The sequence below is a fragment of the Benincasa hispida genome, chromosome 3 (genome assembly GCF_009727055.1).
Source record: "Benincasa hispida cultivar B227 chromosome 3, ASM972705v1, whole genome shotgun sequence".
NCBI lineage: Eukaryota > Viridiplantae > Streptophyta > Magnoliopsida > Cucurbitales > Cucurbitaceae > Benincasa > Benincasa hispida.
In genome coordinates, this window is record NC_052351.1 from 11,414,801 (window position 1) to 11,434,901 (window position 20,101).

Sequence of the window (20,101 nt, forward strand, 5' to 3'; positions counted from 1 at the left end):
CGTTGGATCATGCTCAAATTTGGTCATTCTATTCGAGACATATAGAGTTTCATTTTGAACGGTTGGATCTTTTTTTGAAGCTCTGGTTTGTTCCTAATCGTTGCTGAATAAAATCTATAAAATTAGAAATTCCCATTCTCTCTCACTCTCGTAAACCCTCCTCATGCAAGACCCTCACTATCAGCCGCTAGCCTAAACAATTTATGCCATCCAAAAGCACCACCCGCGGCCTATCTATGATTGCCACCACTTTTGATGTCATTGTCACCGAAATTGATATTTTGGGTAAGTTTTAGAATTCTTGGAGGTTCTTGACCACCCATTAGCTTTTGCCCAAATTAGTTGATATCCTTTACGTTTTGTTTTTAGATTGAAGTTTGAGAGCGTTTCTGGTCACTGTCCAACAGGGAAAACGAGTTTTTGAACATTTACTATTCGAAGTTTGGAGATCAGTGACGTGCTTTCTAGCAGGATTTACGATCGTTTGGTCCTTTCGTTGGTTTTAGTTCAAATGAATTGTTGGAGTTGGTTGTCGAGATAACTGTCCTTGACTTAATTTGAGGTAAGTGGTACTATTACCGGTGCCTTCATGCTAGATGGCCTAAATTAGATTTATAAAGTTAATTAATGGACTCTAAAAGCATGATTTTGTCGTTGTGATATACTTGTTGCATGACCGTTATAAGTATTATGAACATGGTTGAAATTTTAAACAAATGAAATTATGTATGTGATGCATGATTAGACCAATAAGACAGTTTACCGTCTTTCTTTGATGCATGTTTTATTTTAGAGGATTGACGGGTCTAGTTTCATGTTTGACGGTGTGGCTTTGGGCCGCTAGAATGCGTGAATCGACAGGTTCACGTTCATGTTATTTTTCCATGTTGTGCCTTCGGGCCATTAGACATACGTGAATCGACAGGTTCACGTTCATGTTATTTTTTTCATGTTTGACGGTGTGCCCACGGGTCACTAGACATACGTGAATTGATAGGTTCACGTTCATGTTACTTTTCCATGTTTGACGGTGTGCCATCAGGTCACTAGACATGCAAGTCAAGACAAGACAGTACGTCCTTTGGTTTCTTTTCATCATCTAGGGCAGATGTAGTTGTTTGAGCCACGAGCCCATCATTCTCTGCTCGTGAATGCATAGCTTGATCCCGGTAATGGGATCACTTACTGAGTATTTTTATACCCAACCTCTCTTAATTTATGTTTTTCAGGTAAGGATGGGAACGGACCAGAAGGTGACGAGAGGGACCTGTGATCGTGTCATATGGGACATGTAAACCGTGTCCGCTCAGTTTATGTTTTCAAGCTATTTAAAAGTTTTGATTTGAAACTCGATGTTGGTCAAAATTTTATCTGTTTAAGTTATTTTACCTTCATTATTTTACGGCCCCAAACAAAGGTTTTATTTATTTATTATTTATTTGTTTTCGAGTTTACTTTGGAAAAACTATTTATTTGTTTTGGAGTTTACTTTGGAAAAACTATCCTTATTATTTTAATGATTTTTTTCCTCAATGATCAAAATGTTTTGAATGTAAATATGTAATTATGAGTAACAACCCTTATCAGAGTATTCAAAAAGGTCGGATCGTCAGAATTGATATCAGAGTCTAAGTTTTAGGTTTTGTAGACTGACTTACAATGTTTTAGAATAAAGGACTTACTAACTACTCACACAATTGTATGGTAATTGATTTATTGAATTATATTTGTTCTTACTGTATATAAATATTTGGTCATATGAGCACGTTACTTGGAAAAGGTTAATTATATTGATTTTGGCAAAATGAGTTTCGTGTGGCAAATACCATCTGGTAAGATATTTGCATATCCAAATGTGTCAAATAAAACAACACCACATTCAATTTTTAACACGTTTTTTCCTTTTCAAAATAGTCCAATGGACAATTTTAACACGTTAGACATGAAAACGATCATTTTTAGAAAGTTAAATATGAATTTGATAATTACCTAAAATTTGTATGATCATACGGGTTGTTTTATAAGATTAATCAAGATATATATAAAAAAAAATCGAAATTTATATATATATATATATATTTGTAATTAAGATGCATATATTTAAATAGCGCTTGAGCAACGATTTTACTAGAATACAAATAATCATATAATATAAAGGAATGGCACACCACCAAGTCATCAAAATATTGAATTTCAAATACAAAGGAAGGATCGAATTTGGAGTGAAAGAAATGCAAACATGTCATGTTCTTAAAGATTAAGATTAAATTATAAGGTCAACTAATTAGTTAAGAAATTATTTCATTGATTAAAAAATTAAAAGCTTGAATAGTCGAACTTTCACTCCTACATATGATTAAACTCAAATAATAATGTTTTTTTTTCAACAACATGAAATAGAAGTTCAAACTTCTAAATTTGGTCGATGAAATATGTTTTAATTAGTAGAACTATATTTAAATTGGTTATAAATAGTATGTTTTTCAAGATTGCAAGGGTTTTATTCTAGGTTTAAAAATAAAATAAAAATTATTTTAAATGATAAAATTACTAAAAATATTTACAAATAATAACAAAATATCACATAGCAATAAACCACTATCTGTGTCTATCTACAAAATAATAACAAAATATTACAGTCTATTGTTAATATTTTGGTTCATTTTTCTATATTTGAAAATAACTCTTAAAAATATTTAAGATAGACCTTTAAACTTATTTCATTTAGTCTATACACTTAAAGATACTATAATAGATTGGATTTTAAATTTTTAGAGCTTGTTTAATAATTATTTGATTTTTTTTAAAAAATAATAATCATTTATTTTTTTTGCCTACTTTTTAACGATGGATTTTAAAATTCAATTCAAGTTTGAAAACTAAAAATGAAAAAAAAAATATAGTTTTAAAATTTTTGTTTTTTATTTTTGAAATTGGGTAAAAAATTCAAACATTTACCTGAAAAATTGAAATATATAATAAAGAAATTGTGTTAAAATCAGTACAGATTTCAAAATTGTAGTAGACATCAAACAAGGGTCTTAATTTTTCTTTTGACAAATTCATATTGTTAACTTCACTAGTTAAATGTTGCACGGTTGAATTATTCCACACATAATTCTTAAATAGTATAATTAACATCTCAAGTAAATATCAAATAAACTAAATAATCAAGGATCAATGTTAAATATTCATCAAAACATCAATGTTAATAATTAACACTCGATCAAGTTAGTTTTTTTATTTTTCTTTTCTATTTTCAACAATGGTCGAATGTTCGGTTATTTATTTTTTTTAATATATATTTATACTCTTCCTCTTCATTTCCTTTTTCTAATAAGAAAAACATATTTTATAAAAAAATTATCATCGTATTTATTAATAATAAGAAAATTTTACTGTTGTTTCATCCTTAACTGTTTAAGCTTTAAGATACATCATAAAAAATAACAAATTCTCAATATTTATTTCTTCCATATTACAACTATTGTTCATAATTGAAAAATAATTAAATGCAAATTAAAATGTCCACATCAATGCAATAATTTAATATTTTTCATTCATTTAAAAATAATAATAATAAAATGGACGTGTTCCAAATGGCGGACGTCATCGTTTTTTAGTTGGTTGTCGTCGTCGACTTTGAACTCTAGGTTGCTTAATTCCTCTTGATTCTATGTTTCCTCTTAGTCCTTTAGTAGATCTGGTACCTTTGCAAGCGCTAGAGGTGTTCACAGTTCGGTTCGATTTGGTTTGGGACTCAAACTGAACCGAATCGTGAAGTTTAAAAAATGTTTTTTTTTAAATCAAATCGAACCACATGTTCAGGTGGATTTCACGATTTTTTTATTTTTGTTTTTGTTTTTTATGCTTTTTCATATTTTCTCAATTATAAGCGGTTCTGTTTGGTCCGATTTCATGATTTTAAAAATTTTTTCGTGCTTTTTCATATTTTCTAGTGTGTGTGTGTACATATATATATATTGCTTTTTAATATATTTATTAAAAAAGCGTTTGGTTTGGCTTCAAATTGGTTTTTAAATTTGAAACCAAACCGACCGCAATAATTCGCAAGCCGAACCAAAACACATTAATTTGGTTTCAGTTTGGTTTTAGCGGTTTCAACGATCACCCCTAGCAGGCGCTTCATAATATGAATATTCACTATGCTCTCCACGGTTACGCCCATGTCCATGTATGTATGAAGATGATGGACCGACCTCTAAATCATAATATCCTAAACCAAAGGCTGACATCATCATTATCGAGCTAGTATAACCAGTTTGGCTTCACGTCTACATCATATGAGATAATTCTTCCACATTTTGGTCAACCTCATCGAACTCATCTTCTTCTACTCAAGCACGTCATCTACGGCTAGGAACCTGCAAGAGGTATATAGTACATATAATATATCTCCTCCATGTAGCTCTCGTTATTACTGCATACAGTAAGGACCTAGTTTGGATCATTTGCAACATCAAGAAGGCTATTGTTGCTCGATCTCTGTAAGTTTTAAAATAATTAGACATTATTTAAAATAAATTTAAAATAAAAATAATAAATGATATTTAATTATGTACCAGATGACCCATAACTGCTTTGGACGAGTAATGTAGCACCTTGTAATATTATTATACCAATTGATGTAATCTTGAGTTGCATCCCTATTGAACTGCCCAATTGAAACCCTCATTGCAATAAACATTCTACAACAGTGCCATTATGGTACCAAATATGCAACTTTTTCAGACTAATATGCATTTCATCCATGTGAAAATATATGAAAGGACTTATCGTCTACCACGTGTCTTGACGTTTGTATAGAAATTAGGCAAAGTGTCCATGATAACTTTGTAAGACCTCCAATAATTTGAAACATAACATATTATATTAAAAAACTTAAAGACGAGTACATAAAATATATGTATAAAAAATTCAATTGGGTTTAGTATTCATGTACTCGATCAGGTTGGAGTAGATCAAACATGTATCAATATTGACGTATTACACGTGTAGCTGACCTAGTTACATAAAATTGGTCTCTCCATCTATATTATTAAATTAATATTTTAGATTTTAAATTAATTATATCAATCATATAAAAATATTTGTTAAATTAAATTAAAACAACATACCGATAATTGTGGCTGGTCTAGCTAATTGATGATCATTAACATGTCGGAGCTGTGGAGCCATTGTTGAAAATCGTTCCCAAGCCTATAATTACAGAAGCATCAGAGACTTAGTGATTTCACAAAAGTCAAGTTTTATTACTTTGCATAGCTGTCTATACATCCATGCCAAACACGCTCTACCCCAAGAATACCGTCCCGCTTCATGGAGATTGACTAACAATGGTAGGAACATCAGTTGCACGAAGTGACTTGATTTTTCAGGAAAAAAACTTCCATCCATTATCTATAGTATGTATATTCGCTATCTCATGATAGTTTCCTTATCTGCATCATTATCAAGTCTTGAAAATTGTGTTCCTAACCATGTTAAACTTAATCTTGATCCTCTAATTTTATCAGCAGGTGGGGTCACACCAAGTACCATTTGACAAATATTTAACCAATCATCATGCATTACTCTGATAACAGGCTCGCCATCAATAGGCAACCCAAACAATACTTAATATACCCAAACAATACTTATATGTCCTATATGGTGAACAACCGCCTCTCGATGTCTACAATATAAAATATCAGGATCAATCATTCCTGGATTTAAAGCCATAATCTAAAAGAAAAAAATTATTTATTTCTCAAGTAAAACATACAAACAAATTAGAACATAAACAATAAATTATAATAAAAATATCAATTATACAATAAAAATATTAACAATAATAAAAATCCCTAACTGTCTGTACTCTCCATTCCACGTGCATTTCGGGATGAGTCTGCTTAATCATATATAGCCACCTGGCCAACAATTTGTAAAGAACATGATATCCAAATTTTATTTTTATGTCGGATTATAGTTGTGTCACGCTGATGGACGATTTTTCTCTTAGAACATCACAAACTCTGATGCAATCATCAAAGAATCTAAATGCACATGACTTTGACTAAGTTTTGAGTAAAAACATGTATGTTGCTCAACATACTTAGTGATCTCAAATAAATCATGCGATTTTTTCTTCGTTGCATGAAATCTCCCTTTGCAATCATCTTCCCACTTCTTACACTGAATTGCCCAAATCGTTGGTGTCAATTCTATGACCTTATATGGTGCGTGATACTTAATAGCAAAACATTTGACCGCATGTTGTAACATTTCTTTGACTTAACAAATCATCCCCTTATGCAATTGGTATTGTCAACAACCACAGAGGCTACAATTGGGTTCTTTTCTCAAATGTTATCTATTACATTCATATTTCAAATCAATGAATATATCCGACCATCAAAGTCTAACTCCTCAAATTTATCGTTTGTTTCTGTTCTAAAATCTATGTATTGATTGTTAGCTACCATATCTTCATCATCCCATAACGGTGCAACTGATTCAGGACTAGAGTCAATATATTGAGTCGGGTCTTTCAAACTGACTAAAGGGTTATGCATTCAAGTTTATATCCAACTCTACCCTACTCACATTAACATATAAATGCATTAAATTTGGGAGGAGCATCGCGATTGAAAACATCGGGTTCATTGCTTGTTCATTAAGAATAAGAAATGACATAAATGATATTGATGGTGTCAGATTGAGATGTCTATATACTATTTTTAATGGGTTTGCTCTCATATCTACATCAAGTGACATCCCTACCATTTCATTAAATTGTTAAGAGCCTTTTTAAACCATAAACATCAAACTTAAAAAAAAAATAGTATAAAAAATATAAAAAATCATTCAAATTAGTATTTTTTTAAAAATTAAAAACAAACAGCAATACTAAACTTTTAAATTTAAAAACAAAACTAAAAAATCGAATATCATATATAAAAAAACAAGGATACTTCTTTTTTATTAAAAAACCCTATAAAAAATGTAGAGAAAACTCAAATTAACAAAATATTGTACTAATAAAATCTAATGCCTAAACTTTTTTCAAAAGAAGCCTAAACCCTAAAAATCCTAATCTAACAAAATCTAATATTATCTAAAATGTAATAAAATAAATTACTCAAATAACTAATAGTGTACTAAAACAAAATAACACTAATACTAGACCTCTTTTTTTCAAAAAGAAAAAAAAGAAAAGTCAAATGTTAAAAATTCGAATATTATTTAAAATGTAAAAGAAAACATTAACATGTCAGATCTAGCATAATATAAATAAGAATATTAAATTATAGAAAAAAAACTACTAACATCAATATATAAATATTCTTGAATTCAACGACCATTTAAAAAATAAATAAAGACTTTAAAATGGTACATCTAGCATAATATAAATATAAAAAAATAGAAAAATGTAATCGATAGAAAAATATGTTAAACTATTTACAGAAATAGCAAAAAAAAAAAAAAAAACAAACACTAATAGACTTCTATCAGTGATAAACTTCTATCCGTTTCTATCACAGATAGATACTGATATACTTCTATCAGCCTTTATCAAAGAAGATTAAAATTTTGCTATTATGTGCAAAAAGTTTTCCTTATTTTTTGTTTTTAAAAATCTCCCAAAAAAATTAAAAACAAAAAACTATTAATAAATACAAAGTAAACTCATAAATTCAACAACCCTCCTACTTTTTTCCTTGATGTGACAACAATTTTTTTTTGTTATTTATTATCCAAAAAATAACAAAAACTATGAAAAAAATAGAATAATATAAGAATATGAATTTATAACTTATTTTTTAATTAAAAAAAATAGAAATTTAGTTGAGTGAAAGTGTACCTCTTTTTGGTTCTTTATTGTCCAAACAAATAAAAACTATGAAAAAAATATAATAGTATGAGAATAGGAATAAAATTGATATACATATTTTTTAAAATAGGAATTTAGTAGATTAAATGTACAAACCTTACAATTTGATAGACGAATATGGGACGTATGAGGATTTAGTAACATTTTTTGGAAGAAGAAGAGGGGAAAACTTTGGGGAGAGAGTAATTTGTGAGTTAGGAAGGGAAGAAAAAATCGGAAGCGTAGAATGTAAGAAGTGGAAAATCGGAAGGTAGGTAGAAGGTTGGAAACTCGACCCATTGCGATGTTGATGTGACGAGACAAGGGATGGTAGCGATGCGGTAGGCTTCGTGTAGCGCGTTCAACGGTCAACTGATCGATGGAACTCGAGACTTCAACTCTCGAGATGGTAGGCGACATAGGTCATGGCAGGCGATGCAGGTGGAGATTTCAAATGATCAAAACTTCAACCATTGAGTCTTCAACTTTCGATCTAATGTGGACATTTTTAATATGTGTTCATTGGAAGGGGTGGATAGAAACCTCAATTATTTATATGAAGATTATATATTTCCATTTTCGTAATCTACAACCAAAACCAAAATTGAATTAGATGGATGAAATTTAGTGTAATTATTATCTATTTTCTAATTATTTTAATATAGGTATTAAAATTAGTTCAAATGTTAATAATATGATATTAAGGAGTATATACGAGCATAGTAGCTACTCTATCTCATAGTAATAAAATTTGAACCAATCTCTCTTTCCCCCTTTTTGAGATGAGAATGAATCTCCTCCTTTACAAGTCAACAAATCTACCATTTTTGAAATGCTTATAAAAGTAGAAGTTTGGTGAAATCTTCTTGCATTTATATGTTGAGTGGTGGACAAAACAAAGTCCTAGTCTATTGAAGACTTTGTTCAAATTCATTTTAAGGCTAGGGATTGCTTATCTACTAAGTTTGAAGAAAGAGCACCAATTAAATATATGCACAAATTCACAAACATTTAAACAAACAAATTTTTGATATGAACAAACCACAGGAAAAATGACTGAAAAGTTTGGTTTGGATGCAATGCAATCAAGGGAAATATGGAATATGGTTTGCTGTCTATTCTATCCTCAAGTCAACGTGACGTGAAGAAAGGTTATCACTTTGATTGCTACATTTCTTTTCATGTGCATAAAATGGCTTTTGTTTACTTCAACAACAAATATTCTGAAAGTATATCTCTTAATTGATTGAGTTATATCAATACAAGGTCGGATGAATAAATATCTTAATTAGTAGAGTTATGTATATGTTTATGTTAGCATTTAAGAATTTCTCAAATGTGTTATCCATGAAATTGTATTTGAATTAATGTTGTGATGATTATTTATAGAAAGTTCTTTTTTTTGGGTTAAATTACAATTTTAGTTTTTGTACTTTTGGTCATTGAATTTTCAATAGCATTTTAGGTTCTTAAACTATCAATTTTGTGTCAAAGTCCCTAAACTTTATATTTTGTGTCAATAAATCCTTGAACTTTTTATTTGTATCTAATATGTCTCTTATATATTTAATAAAAAATTAATTAATAATTGATGTATTAGAGATAAAATTAAATTTTATGTCAAATATAACCCTAGAATTTTATTTTATTTTTTGTTTAATAACTTTACAAATATGTTGAATAGGTCAAGGACATATGGATACAATATTGAAAAATTTAGAGATCCATTGGACCTAAAATTAAAAGTTTAGGCCCATTTAGTAACTATTTTGTTCTCTCTCTCTCTTTTTTTTTAAAAAAATTAAGTTCATAAACACAACTCCCAACTCCAAATTTCTTCATTTGTTATAATTTTTTTATCAATGGTTTAAAAAACCAAACCAAAATTTGAAAATGTAAAAAAAAAATAGCTTTTAAAAGGTTGTTTTTGTTTTTGGAATTTGACTAAGAATTTAACTATTAAATAAAGATACAAAATACAAATTATTATATGAAATGAGGAAGATTTAATAACGTATTAATACTTTTTAGAGTTTTAGAAACCATTTTTGACATATAATTGAAAGCTCTTGAACTGACTTCCATATATTTAATAGTTTAGCAATGAAATAAGACACCTATTAAATTTTTGTAATTTAACATTTTTGTTTTTTCTTTTTTAATGTGCAACTCGAATCTTATCTAATGGTTGAATGTAGCTTTCTGGTTTAGGCTCGGGGCATTTCACGCTTGAATTGAATTGGGTCTATTGAGCATTTCACGCTTGAATTGAATTGGGTCCCTCTCAATATTCCCAATTTTCATTCTTCGTTTAGCTCATCCAATTTTGTATTGGAAAGGGACCATTTTTATTCGGTGGATTGTGTTTGTGGGTATCAGTGTTCAATCCACCCAGGGTTTTCTTCAACGAAGCAATAAGAAGTGGGGTCCTAAAAACGTCGTTATCGGTCACCTTCTTCACAATGTCGCACTGGGTTTCACTCAAACTCCTCAACAGATTTCTCACCAACCATACCCATCGCAATGGGTCCGCTCTCAACTGATATTTACGCCCATTCCATTAACATCTTCGAATTCTTTTCATGGCTACTCTTAAGGTTGGACCCTTTCAGGGTTGTGCTCGAGCTTCTTCTCTGTTTGCGGCTGTTTCAGATTCTCGGTCTGGTTCTGCTGCCAATTCCTTGAGCTTCAGGAATGATTTTAGCAAGCTGAGGAAATGGGAATGCCCCCGTTTGGTAGTTTTGGCTTCGAGAGCAATCACTTCCGTTGAAGATGAAAAGCCGGCTGTTGGCTCTTCTCAAACCATTATTAATCGGACTCTGGAGGACCCTAAAGTTTCTCGTAAGGATTTGAGTATTCTTCCAAGTAAGTTTAATAAGCATATATTTCTCCATCAATCTGAGTTCTTACGTATTGATTGTTTTTGGAGAATCAGAACTGTTATATATATTGATAACAATCTTCAATTCATTTTGGACATGGGATAATCAATATGATTATGAAATGGATTTCTTCAGTGGTTTTTCTGGGAGCTAAATTGTAATTAAAATGTGCATTAGATTGCTTCATAGTTCTCCTTTTCTACTTCCTAGTTTTCATTTATTGTTGTTTTCCTCGAGCTAATCCTTAACAATTCAGAACCCTTATCTGCAACTGATCTTCATTCTCCAAATGACGGTTCCAAAGTTCGAGTTGCATATCAGGTGCAGCTCATGGCTACTCTCTTTACTTTGAAATGTAAGTGGGACCGTTGTCATTGGTTCGTTTGTACGGTGTAGGGTTTACCTGGAGCATATAGTGAGATTGCTGCATTGAAAGCATACCCAAAGTGTGAGACTGTCCCATGTGACGATTTTGAAGCTGCATTTAAGGTTCATAGATTTTTTTCTAAGTTGATATATTTTTTGTTGCTGTAGTTTCTTTGACAATGTGTAGGTTATTTTCTGCAGGCAGTTGAATTGTGGCTTGTTGACAAGGCTGTTCTTCCAATTGAGAACTCTGTTGGTGGAAGCATTCATCGGAATTATGATTTACTCCTTCGGCATAGGTTACACATTGCGGGGGAAGTGCAGTTGCAAGTTAACCTCTGCCTCTTGGGATTGCAAGGTGTGAGGAAGGAGGAGCTGAAAAATGTTTTGAGCCATCCCCATGTCAGTCCTATTGTTTATACTGTTCTGTAGTCCTTGTTTTATTTCGAAACATAGTCTTGGATCTTGGTACATAATGATGATATATGGAGACCAAATATTGGTAAATATGCAATACTAACACACTTGGATAGTGCGAATAGACTATGACCCCCCTACCCCTGGAAATACGAAGACTTGGTTTTTTCTTTTGCTGATATGTTTACGGCAACCTTGTGGACAGGCTTTTGATCAATGTGAGACGACACTGAGCACATTAGGTGTTATGAGGATTAGTATCGAAGACACTGCTGCAGCTGCTCAGGTTCTTTCTGAAAGCTTCCATGTTTCTTTCCTAATTCAAGCTTGCATTACATGAGAGCTCTTTGTAGTATTAACTACATAATTCTGAACAGATGGTGGCATCAGGTGGTAAAAGAGATACTGGAGCGATTGCAAGTGCTCGAGCTGCAGAAATTTATGGGCTAAATATTCTTGCGGATAATGTTCAGGTAAGGCTTCTTTTGGTTTCCATTTAGCTGTTTGATATAGTTTGAAGGTTGATAAAAAATTTCATTCTCTTGCATGGCAGTAAGCTTCCCTCCCTCTAACACACACAAAAAAGAAAAGAAAAGAAAAAGGAGCAGATAATGGTTAGGCTAGTGATAGGTATCTATACTGATGTTAGTCCTGAAGGATAGCTAGAGCACCAGAAGAATTTGAGAGGATTAACTTTTCTTCCTACCACTATATTTCCCATATAATTTTCCAGACCGCCAAAACGAACCAATTACTGTCTATTTATAGTGCATACGCCTGCCTCCTATGTAACTTGTTGGGTGGATTTCCCTTTTTTCCCTTTCTAGTGTATACGTCTACCATAGTAGAGCTAACAGCTAGTTTCTCATACTCATCGGTGGATGAGCATGTGGATATGGACAGATGTCTGTTTGGTATTTACCTGGTATGAAAATCCAGATGCTATGTACTTGATAATTATTATGAGGTTAGGGGTATAAGGGTAATTAGATAAAGAGTCAGTTACTATGGTCAATTGCTGAATGTTGTTATAAATAGAGGGAGGGTGAGTCAGTGAGGGGAGACTATTCTGTGGAGTGATTTAGAGCTTGGGTGAGAGCACTCAATAGGGAGTTTCCAAGTGCCTTATACTTGGTTATCTTGTACTTTCTTCCTTTATTCTCAATATATTTCAAATCTTGATTTTTGTTAGGAAGTATCCTAACAGATATCCAGTGCAGCTGCATAAAGTTGTCGAAATGCCAATTTGATATGAAAGCTTTTACAATTTTTATACAACAGCAGTATAATATGTCCAGGATACGGCAATTGATAAAACAAACTGTAATGTCCAATTTGTTATATAGACATCGCATTATCCGTATAGTAATGTTTAGGTGTTTATGTTTAAACTTGCCAGTTGTTTTGTGCAACTTGAGAGTGATATGTCCCTGATTTGTAATGGCCAGGATAACGATAATAACATAACTCGTTTTCTGATTCTTGCAAGAGAACCCGTTATTCCAGGAACAGATAAGCTGTACAAGGTAAAATTTTCATTGATAGTTATGCTTATGCTCTTTGCTCATGCAAAGTTAATCCATTTTATTTTACCCTTCAGACCAGCATTGTCTTTACTCTTGAGGAAGGCCCCGGTGTTCTATTCAAAGCCTTGGCAGTCTTTGCCTTGCGGGAGATTAATTTGACAAAGGTAGGCTTGAAGATAGATTTCATTATTCTTGTTATTCCTTTTAAGTAAATAACGGGCTTACATTTTAAACATTATTTGGAGTTATTCAGATAGAGAGTCGTCCACAGAGACAACGTCCTCTAAGGGTTGTTGATGATTCCAATGAAGGGAGAGCAAAGTGAGTAAGCTAAGAATTTACTTTATGTTGAAATTATGGAATAATTGTTATTGTACGAATAGCTTATGCTAACTATGACAACATATATTCAATATGGAATCATGGAGGTTTACTTGGAGAAAAATGTTAATAACAGAAAATTACTTAAATAAGTATTGGTAGATTATAAAAGCTTGTTGACATACAACTGCTTTAGTTTTTGTTCCTTAAGGACAACTTATGATCGAGTGAAAAGGTTTATAATGCAAGTTTACCATCTTGCTGTTGGCAGATATTTTGATTATCTCTTTTACATAGACTTTGAAGCTTCAATGATGGAACCTCGAGCTCAATGTGCTATGGCGCATCTACAGGTCAGTCCATCATAATTTGTGGATTAGAGAAAAGTTGAGTTTCTATCCTTCATTTGTAGTGACCTTATTTACCACTCTAATTCCCAGCCGGCACAGTCGTGCTATATTTCTAACTTCAGTTGCCATAATGTCATGTTTTTTTAATATGAAGTTTTCAACTTCCTATGAAGAAAGAAGGATCAAACATTTTAAGTTAGTAAAACAAGCATTTTTATCAACCACCTAATATCAAGACCAAGGTTTTAATGGTTTGTTCGATGGCTTTGTTTTGTTGCTCGACTTCAAAGATTAGTTACAAAGCACATTACCTTAACAAAATTTTGATTTCGTTTAGTCGCCTGCTCTTTATCCACATTAGGCTTGCTGTATACTTTGAGGAAATTGTTACATTTATATGTAATGGAAGATGTCTTGTCGAATTTTGGAGCATCAATAGTGCAATTTCAGGTGTTTTCAAGAACTAAGAAATCAATTCGTTATTGATGGCCTTACAAAATGACCTTTTCTTGCAGGAATTTTCGCGGTTTCTTCGTGTTCTTGGTTGTTATCCAGTTGACAAAGTTTGATTCCACATTATCTTAGACAGGGAGAAGTGTGTTCTCTGTTTGTGATGCACATTGATCTGGCAGGAAGCAATGCCAGATTCAGGTTTTGGGATAAATAAGAAGTCAGTTGCTACAAAGTATATAATGTTTCTTTTAATAAAATCTTTCAATAGCATTCTCACTTCATCATTCTTTTAACAACTGTCATAGCTTATAGGAAAACTTGTATATGTATAACTTGGACCAATTGTTGGACGGACTAAACTTTCTGTTGAGGACTTTACATACTAAAATGTTACTGTTAGCTTGTCCCAGAATAGAGGAAAATGCATTTTCTTTGTTATGATTTCATTTCACATTCAGAGGGTATTTCCAACTTGATGCCTACAGAACTAGGCGTATCAATTAGGTGAGAAATTGTTACAGGGGCAATGGGACCAGGATAAAGATAATAACATGGAGGGAGGTAACATAGAACTACTCAGAAAGTAAGTTTGCAGATTTTTTTCCCCATTTTTTGCTTTTAAAATGTAATACAGGCCATAGCATCTGCTACATCAGTGTTGCAACCACTTGAAAACGTCAAGGATATGGAGCCATCATCAGGCTCTACATTTATTCTAACACACGATAGGTAAGATACAACACGGGCATGATGGTTGAATTTCATCACTTGGTTATTTAACAAAATGGCTCATTGATGTTCCAATTCCTTTTGGAAGTCTGCATTATCAACAAGGACCTACAAGAATAATGAAAAGCTTAGGATGAAGATCACATGTAAGACGTGACTCAAATTGTTAAGTTGAGTGCATGACTTGCCCTATCGCATGTTTGACACCAATTTTGATCAAAACCGTCCAAAGGTCCACTATTTTGAAACTAACTAATATATCTCTTCCAACTACCTCAAACGGTCATTTTTAACAGAACATTCTTGAAGTTAATCTCAAAGACACTACCCATTTGTAACATTGAAAGCAGCCATTAGAGGTAATCGGACTTGTGGTGTACTTGTATGTTACCTAACACACGCCATTAATTTTTTAACGTAGAACCATTACTTTAAAAATTATGGAAATAGTGAAGTATTTGAGGGGGAAAAACACCTTTCTTTTGTGTCATTTTTTCTTCTTTTACCATAGGGTGAATGTATACCAATTTTAGCTGAATTCAGATCGCTATAATTAAAAATAATGTTAGACCAAATTGAATGTAGAGCCATTACATTAAGTGAACACGGTACTTACAGTTTTCCAACCATCAGGATCCAGAAAGGAAACGATTTTTGTGCCGATTCCAGGGAGTGGTCCTGGTTGTCGGGTAATCTTTCCTCCAAGTTCCTGATTAACCAGGTTGACTACCTCGGCACTCTTGTATACATCATCAGTACTGATGGCAACCTGAAACATACCAAAATCATTTAACAAGTAGACAATAGAAATAAAAAGAGTTTCCATTTAAAATAAATAAATAACAGATGGAGAAAGGTGTACAATAAATTCACCTGAGCATATGCATTTCCCTTGGTGTACTCTGTCACACCATAATTATAAGTCAACTCTAGCACTGTTGTCTCTAATTCATCTGCATATCCCATCATGGCTAGGGTATACTGTAGGATGCATATAGCAAGATAAAAAGATCCAAAGGAATTTTCAGCATCAGAAAGACGAAAGATAAATCCACAGCGAAAAAACTGGTTGTAACTCTAAAAAGAAAATTAGCTAACCTTGTATTCTGGCCTATCGACCTTCTTCAATAGCCTCATTCCTAAGGCCTACGCAAAGAAAAACCATCAAATACGAGCACTTCAATAAAAATCTGATAGAATAGAAAGATGAATATACATCTCAAACAACTCATGTTTAACAAGAAAAAATTATTTCAAGTGCTAGAAGTGTACTCTTATCGCTAATAAATCTCAAAACAATTTATTTTGCGATCTGCACACCTGAGCAAGGCTTGGTACGATCATTCAATTTTCAGAATCATGTCACTCGAAGGTTAAAACAAAGAAGACAGAATAATCATAATTGGCAGCTTTCAATCAGTTGCAAATGAGAATGAAACAGTGGGATATTTAACAGAAACAAAAAAATTCCTTCAATGAGATACCTTCTCATAAAACTTGATAGAGCGTTCTAGATCACCAACACGAAGCATTACTTGACAGAGTGGCTCAGGTGTAGGACCTCTCTGGATGAGTTCAAAAATATAACCATCAGGATCTTTTGCAAAGGCAATAACAGAGGATCCTCCTTTGACTGGGCCAGGCTCCCTGGTAATGCTCCCACCCTTGGCTCGTATATCTTCTACAAGTTTATATACCTAGAAGTTCACAAGAGTTTATTTTCAGTTAAATGCAAACAATTAAACTTGATAGAATGAAACACTCTTACATCTTGAGTTGCGATAGCAAAATGACCAAAGCCTGTCCCGATATCATAAGAACTAATTCCATAATCTGCAAAACACCATCAATATAACCTACCGTAAACATCTAAGTTTACCACCCAACGAAAATAGATAAGTTGTAATGAACTCTGGAAAAGAAAAGTTTCAGAATTTAGATCAACCAATTAATGCTCAATCTTAAGTGACCTAAGCGACCAAGCAAGGAAAGAAACATATTCATTTCTCCTTGCCCATGTAACTTTGATGGGTAGGAACCGGCAGACAAAATATTGTTGAAGACAGATGAACAAAACATCATATACAACCAAAGGTGTTTGCCAAGTAAAAGATGTTTTGTTTAAGAAAAATGAGCTAAGGCCACAATTTTAAGTTTTGCACCCCACAATTTTGGTGGGTAGGAACCGGTAGACAAGTCAGTTCATAATATAGAACTGACTCCAATCAGGAGTACTTCACATTTAAACTGAGAACATAATCAGAGGTATGCAACAGCAAGTTGAAACAGATAAAAGTAGGAGACATACTATATGTCAACTCCACCACAAAATTAGAATCCTCTGGGCCAAATCCTAGGAAAGCATTAGAATATTTCTCTTCTGGCACATCCCTTTTCCTTAATAATTTCATCCCAAAACATTCAGTATAAAACCTGAAAAGCAAAAAGCGACAAAGTAAACAAATAATCAGACCAATCAAATACAAAATGCAAAATAACTTGCCGTAAATAATAAAATCATACTTGATAGTGCGGTCAAGGTCACCAACACGATACACAACATGAAGAAACCGACGCTTGTCTTTCTTGGGCCATTCCAACAACTCAGCATTAGGAGCAAGAGATGCAGCCTCGGCCATAGCAACTGAACTCCACTAGTCTGTAAAAAATTGACAAGAAGATGCTTAGAGAACCAAAATTAATTGAACTGCATGACTTCAACTCCACAAACCCTAGTAAAACTTTACATCTTGTAAGCAGAATCAAGCAAAATTAGTTGACCATGTGGATCCTAGCGATCATAGATAACAATGACAATAGATATTCAGGAGCAACAAGAAAATAGGAAAGATTTCACAGAAGAGACTAAGATTTGTGAAATTCAATAGCACAACATGGACTGAGCCGCTTGCAAAGAACTCACCACTCGTCAGTTGAACAGGGGTAACAGTGCAATGGAGTACTAGAACAATCTTGGCAGGATTAAAGCAATCCAATAATATCTCTATCGTCATAAACCAATTAAACGCACATGGACTAATGGAACTCCATTTCCGTTACATCTTCAACTTTTTCTTTAATACAAAAGAAGTGGGGTGGGTCCTCCATTTCCACTCACTTCCCGTATGTCTTTCGATCAAACTATACTAGAAATGATCAGACAATATACTATCCCGTATAAGCATACATGATGTCTATTCTAATATTTCATAGCAAAAATATGTAAAAGTTTATATTTCTTTTCAGGAAAAAAAAATGAGGGATATAGTTGAATGTATATGTAGACTTGAGCATAACACGATCAAACTGTTGGGAACTTTGCCACATCTTATTTAAACAATGGATACTTCAATAAAATAAATAACATTTCGATCTCATATTTGATTTCTATATCAATCATCTTGGAGAACTTTCTGCAGACAGTTGGTGTGCATCCCAGAAAATCGACCTAATATTCTGATGAATTCTAAAAGAAAATGGTTGGCTCCAAGACAGTGGGAGTAGCAGAAGAGGGGAGAAGAAAAGGTAATTGAGATTCAGGGAAGAAGCAGACGCAGAGGAGAGGATGGAGAAAAGAAAAGGGGTTACTCCATAGGAATAGCAGTGGGAGTGTGATTGGGTTGGAGGAACAGGAGATGAATATTGTGAAGGCGAAGAAAAGGAAAGCGATGGAGATAAGGAAATACAGAGAATAATGGCGAGAGAGATCATACCTCAGTGTCGCGCGCCTGTCAGCGGTTGCTGGGGAGAGAAGAAGTGCCCTACTCTTTTATGCCGTCGTAAATACCCTTTTTGGGCATATATTTTCCACGGGTGTTGAATTACAAATTTAATCATAATATTTTTTATTGTTTATTATTATTATTTTTTTAACTCCTTGATTTTATTTATTTTTTGTTTGTGTCTAATATATAAATGTTGTGAAATAAGGACCATATGAACCACACAAAAACACAATGAAATCAAAATTATAAGAGAGAAAAGTAGAAGAGAAGAAATAATAGAGCAAATATTAAATTTAATTGTGATGTATCTTACAAAGGCATCATATATCACTATTTATAGGATATGAAATGGTGCATGTTACAATATATAATTCAATGGAGGTATATGTTACAACATGAAATTTAATGGGAGGTTTATGGTAATTGGTAACCTACATAGGTTATGGATATATACACTAAATAATATATTTATAATATATATTATATTTATAATACTCTCTTAGATATCCATATTATATAAAATACATATCCCGTTAAAATTCTACTAAGAAAAAATCCAATGAAAAAAAATCTTAGTGAAGGGAAAATAGTACATTATTTTATATACTTCAATGATTTTTCTCATTAAAGATCTTGTTAGGAAAACCCAACGGAAAAAATCATGGTCAAGAGAAGAAGAGCACACTATTTCTACTTCTCCTCATAAATACATCGCTTGAGTTTTCTGAGTTGCCGCATTTCAATATTGTGTACCAACTTTTCGAATGTTGGTGTGGGTAATGCTTTTATAAATAAGTCTACCAAGTTGTCTTTTGAAGAAATTTGTTGAACACTGATGTCGTCATTTTCTTCAAGGTCATGCATGTAGAAGAGTTTTGGTGAGATATACTTTGTTCTATCTACTTTATATACAATCTTTTGGTTTGGGCTATACATGCAGTATTGTCTTCAAATAATATCGTTGGCAAAAATTTTACCAGAAGATAAGCTACATATTTTGCGAATATTATGAGTCATTGACATCAACCACACACATTCTCTACTAGCTTCATGAATCGCAAGAATTTGTGCATGATTTGAGGAAGTAGCGGTAAAGATTTGCTTTACAGATCGTCAAGATATAGCAGTTCCTTCACATATAAACAGATAACATGTTTATGATCTTGCTTTGCGTGGATCAGATAAATATCCAACATTTGCATAACTGACTAGATCAAAGTTTGATTCGTTTGAGTAAAATAAAAGAAAATTGTCAAAAATAACATTATCAAGTTTTCACTTTTCAAAACTAGCACACTTTTTAAAAACTCGTTAAACTATTTTTTCTCAGTCCATCTTGGACCAAATCGACCACTGGGATTTTGTTAAAAAAAATTAACATTTTCTAACTTTTTGTTTAAAAAATTAACATTTTCTAACTTATCAATTATTTTAGGCCTTCTCGATAAAATCTCGAGCA

The 20,101-nt window shown here is 32.5% G+C and overlaps 2 protein-coding genes across 4 annotated transcripts; one reads left to right on the plus strand and one right to left on the minus strand.

Moving 5' to 3' along the window:
- Positions 1 to 10,086: 10,086 nt before the first annotated feature.
- LOC120073408 (arogenate dehydratase/prephenate dehydratase 1, chloroplastic-like) lies at positions 10,087 to 14,626 on the plus strand. Its single transcript, XM_039026254.1, has 11 exons — positions 10,087 to 10,738; positions 11,012 to 11,076; positions 11,152 to 11,244; positions 11,323 to 11,523; positions 11,744 to 11,824; positions 11,916 to 12,011; positions 12,987 to 13,064; positions 13,139 to 13,228; positions 13,318 to 13,385; positions 13,657 to 13,738; positions 14,251 to 14,626. Exons 1-11 carry the CDS (start codon positions 10,456 to 10,458, stop codon positions 14,302 to 14,304), a joined length of 1,191 nt encoding a protein of 396 aa, XP_038882182.1. The 5' UTR covers positions 10,087 to 10,455; the 3' UTR covers positions 14,305 to 14,626.
- A 135-nt stretch (positions 14,627 to 14,761) lies between these two features.
- LOC120073409 (lactoylglutathione lyase GLX1) lies at positions 14,762 to 18,781 on the minus strand. 3 transcript variants are annotated; one of them, XM_039026256.1, is made up of 9 exons: positions 18,631 to 18,781; positions 17,441 to 17,576; positions 17,226 to 17,350; positions 16,686 to 16,750; positions 16,402 to 16,614; positions 16,016 to 16,063; positions 15,791 to 15,898; positions 15,534 to 15,686; positions 14,762 to 15,025 (listed from the first exon to the last, which is right to left on the minus strand). In XM_039026256.1, exons 2-9 carry the CDS (start codon positions 17,554 to 17,556, stop codon positions 14,978 to 14,980), a joined length of 876 nt encoding a protein of 291 aa, XP_038882184.1. In that variant the 5' UTR covers positions 17,557 to 17,576; positions 18,631 to 18,781; the 3' UTR covers positions 14,762 to 14,977. The 3 variants fall into 3 exon arrangements, with proteins under 3 accessions (XP_038882184.1, XP_038882185.1, XP_038882186.1); XM_039026257.1 differs by lacking the exon at positions 18,631 to 18,781 and adding an exon at positions 17,841 to 17,983; XM_039026258.1 differs by lacking the exon at positions 18,631 to 18,781 and adding an exon at positions 17,665 to 17,810.
- Positions 18,782 to 20,101: the final 1,320 nt, after the last annotated feature.

Coding starts and splice junctions, on each gene's coding strand:
- LOC120073409 (XM_039026256.1), bottom strand. CDS start 17,556: ATGGCCGAGGCTGCATCTCTTGCTCCTAATGCTGAGTTGTTGGAATGG. Junction 16,615..16,685: donor TTGCTATCGCAACTCAAGAT/GTAAGAGTGTTT, acceptor GTGAACTTCTAG/GTATATAAACTTGTAGAAGA. Junction 16,064..16,401: donor CTATCAAGTTTTATGAGAAG/GTATCTCATTGA, acceptor TTCTTTGCGTAG/GCCTTAGGAATGAGGCTATT.
- LOC120073408 (XM_039026254.1), top strand. CDS start 10,456: ATGGCTACTCTTAAGGTTGGACCCTTTCAGGGTTGTGCTCGAGCTTCT. Junction 11,077..11,151: donor AAGTTCGAGTTGCATATCAG/GTGCAGCTCATG, acceptor TGTACGGTGTAG/GGTTTACCTGGAGCATATAG. Junction 13,065..13,138: donor GAACAGATAAGCTGTACAAG/GTAAAATTTTCA, acceptor TTTACCCTTCAG/ACCAGCATTGTCTTTACTCT.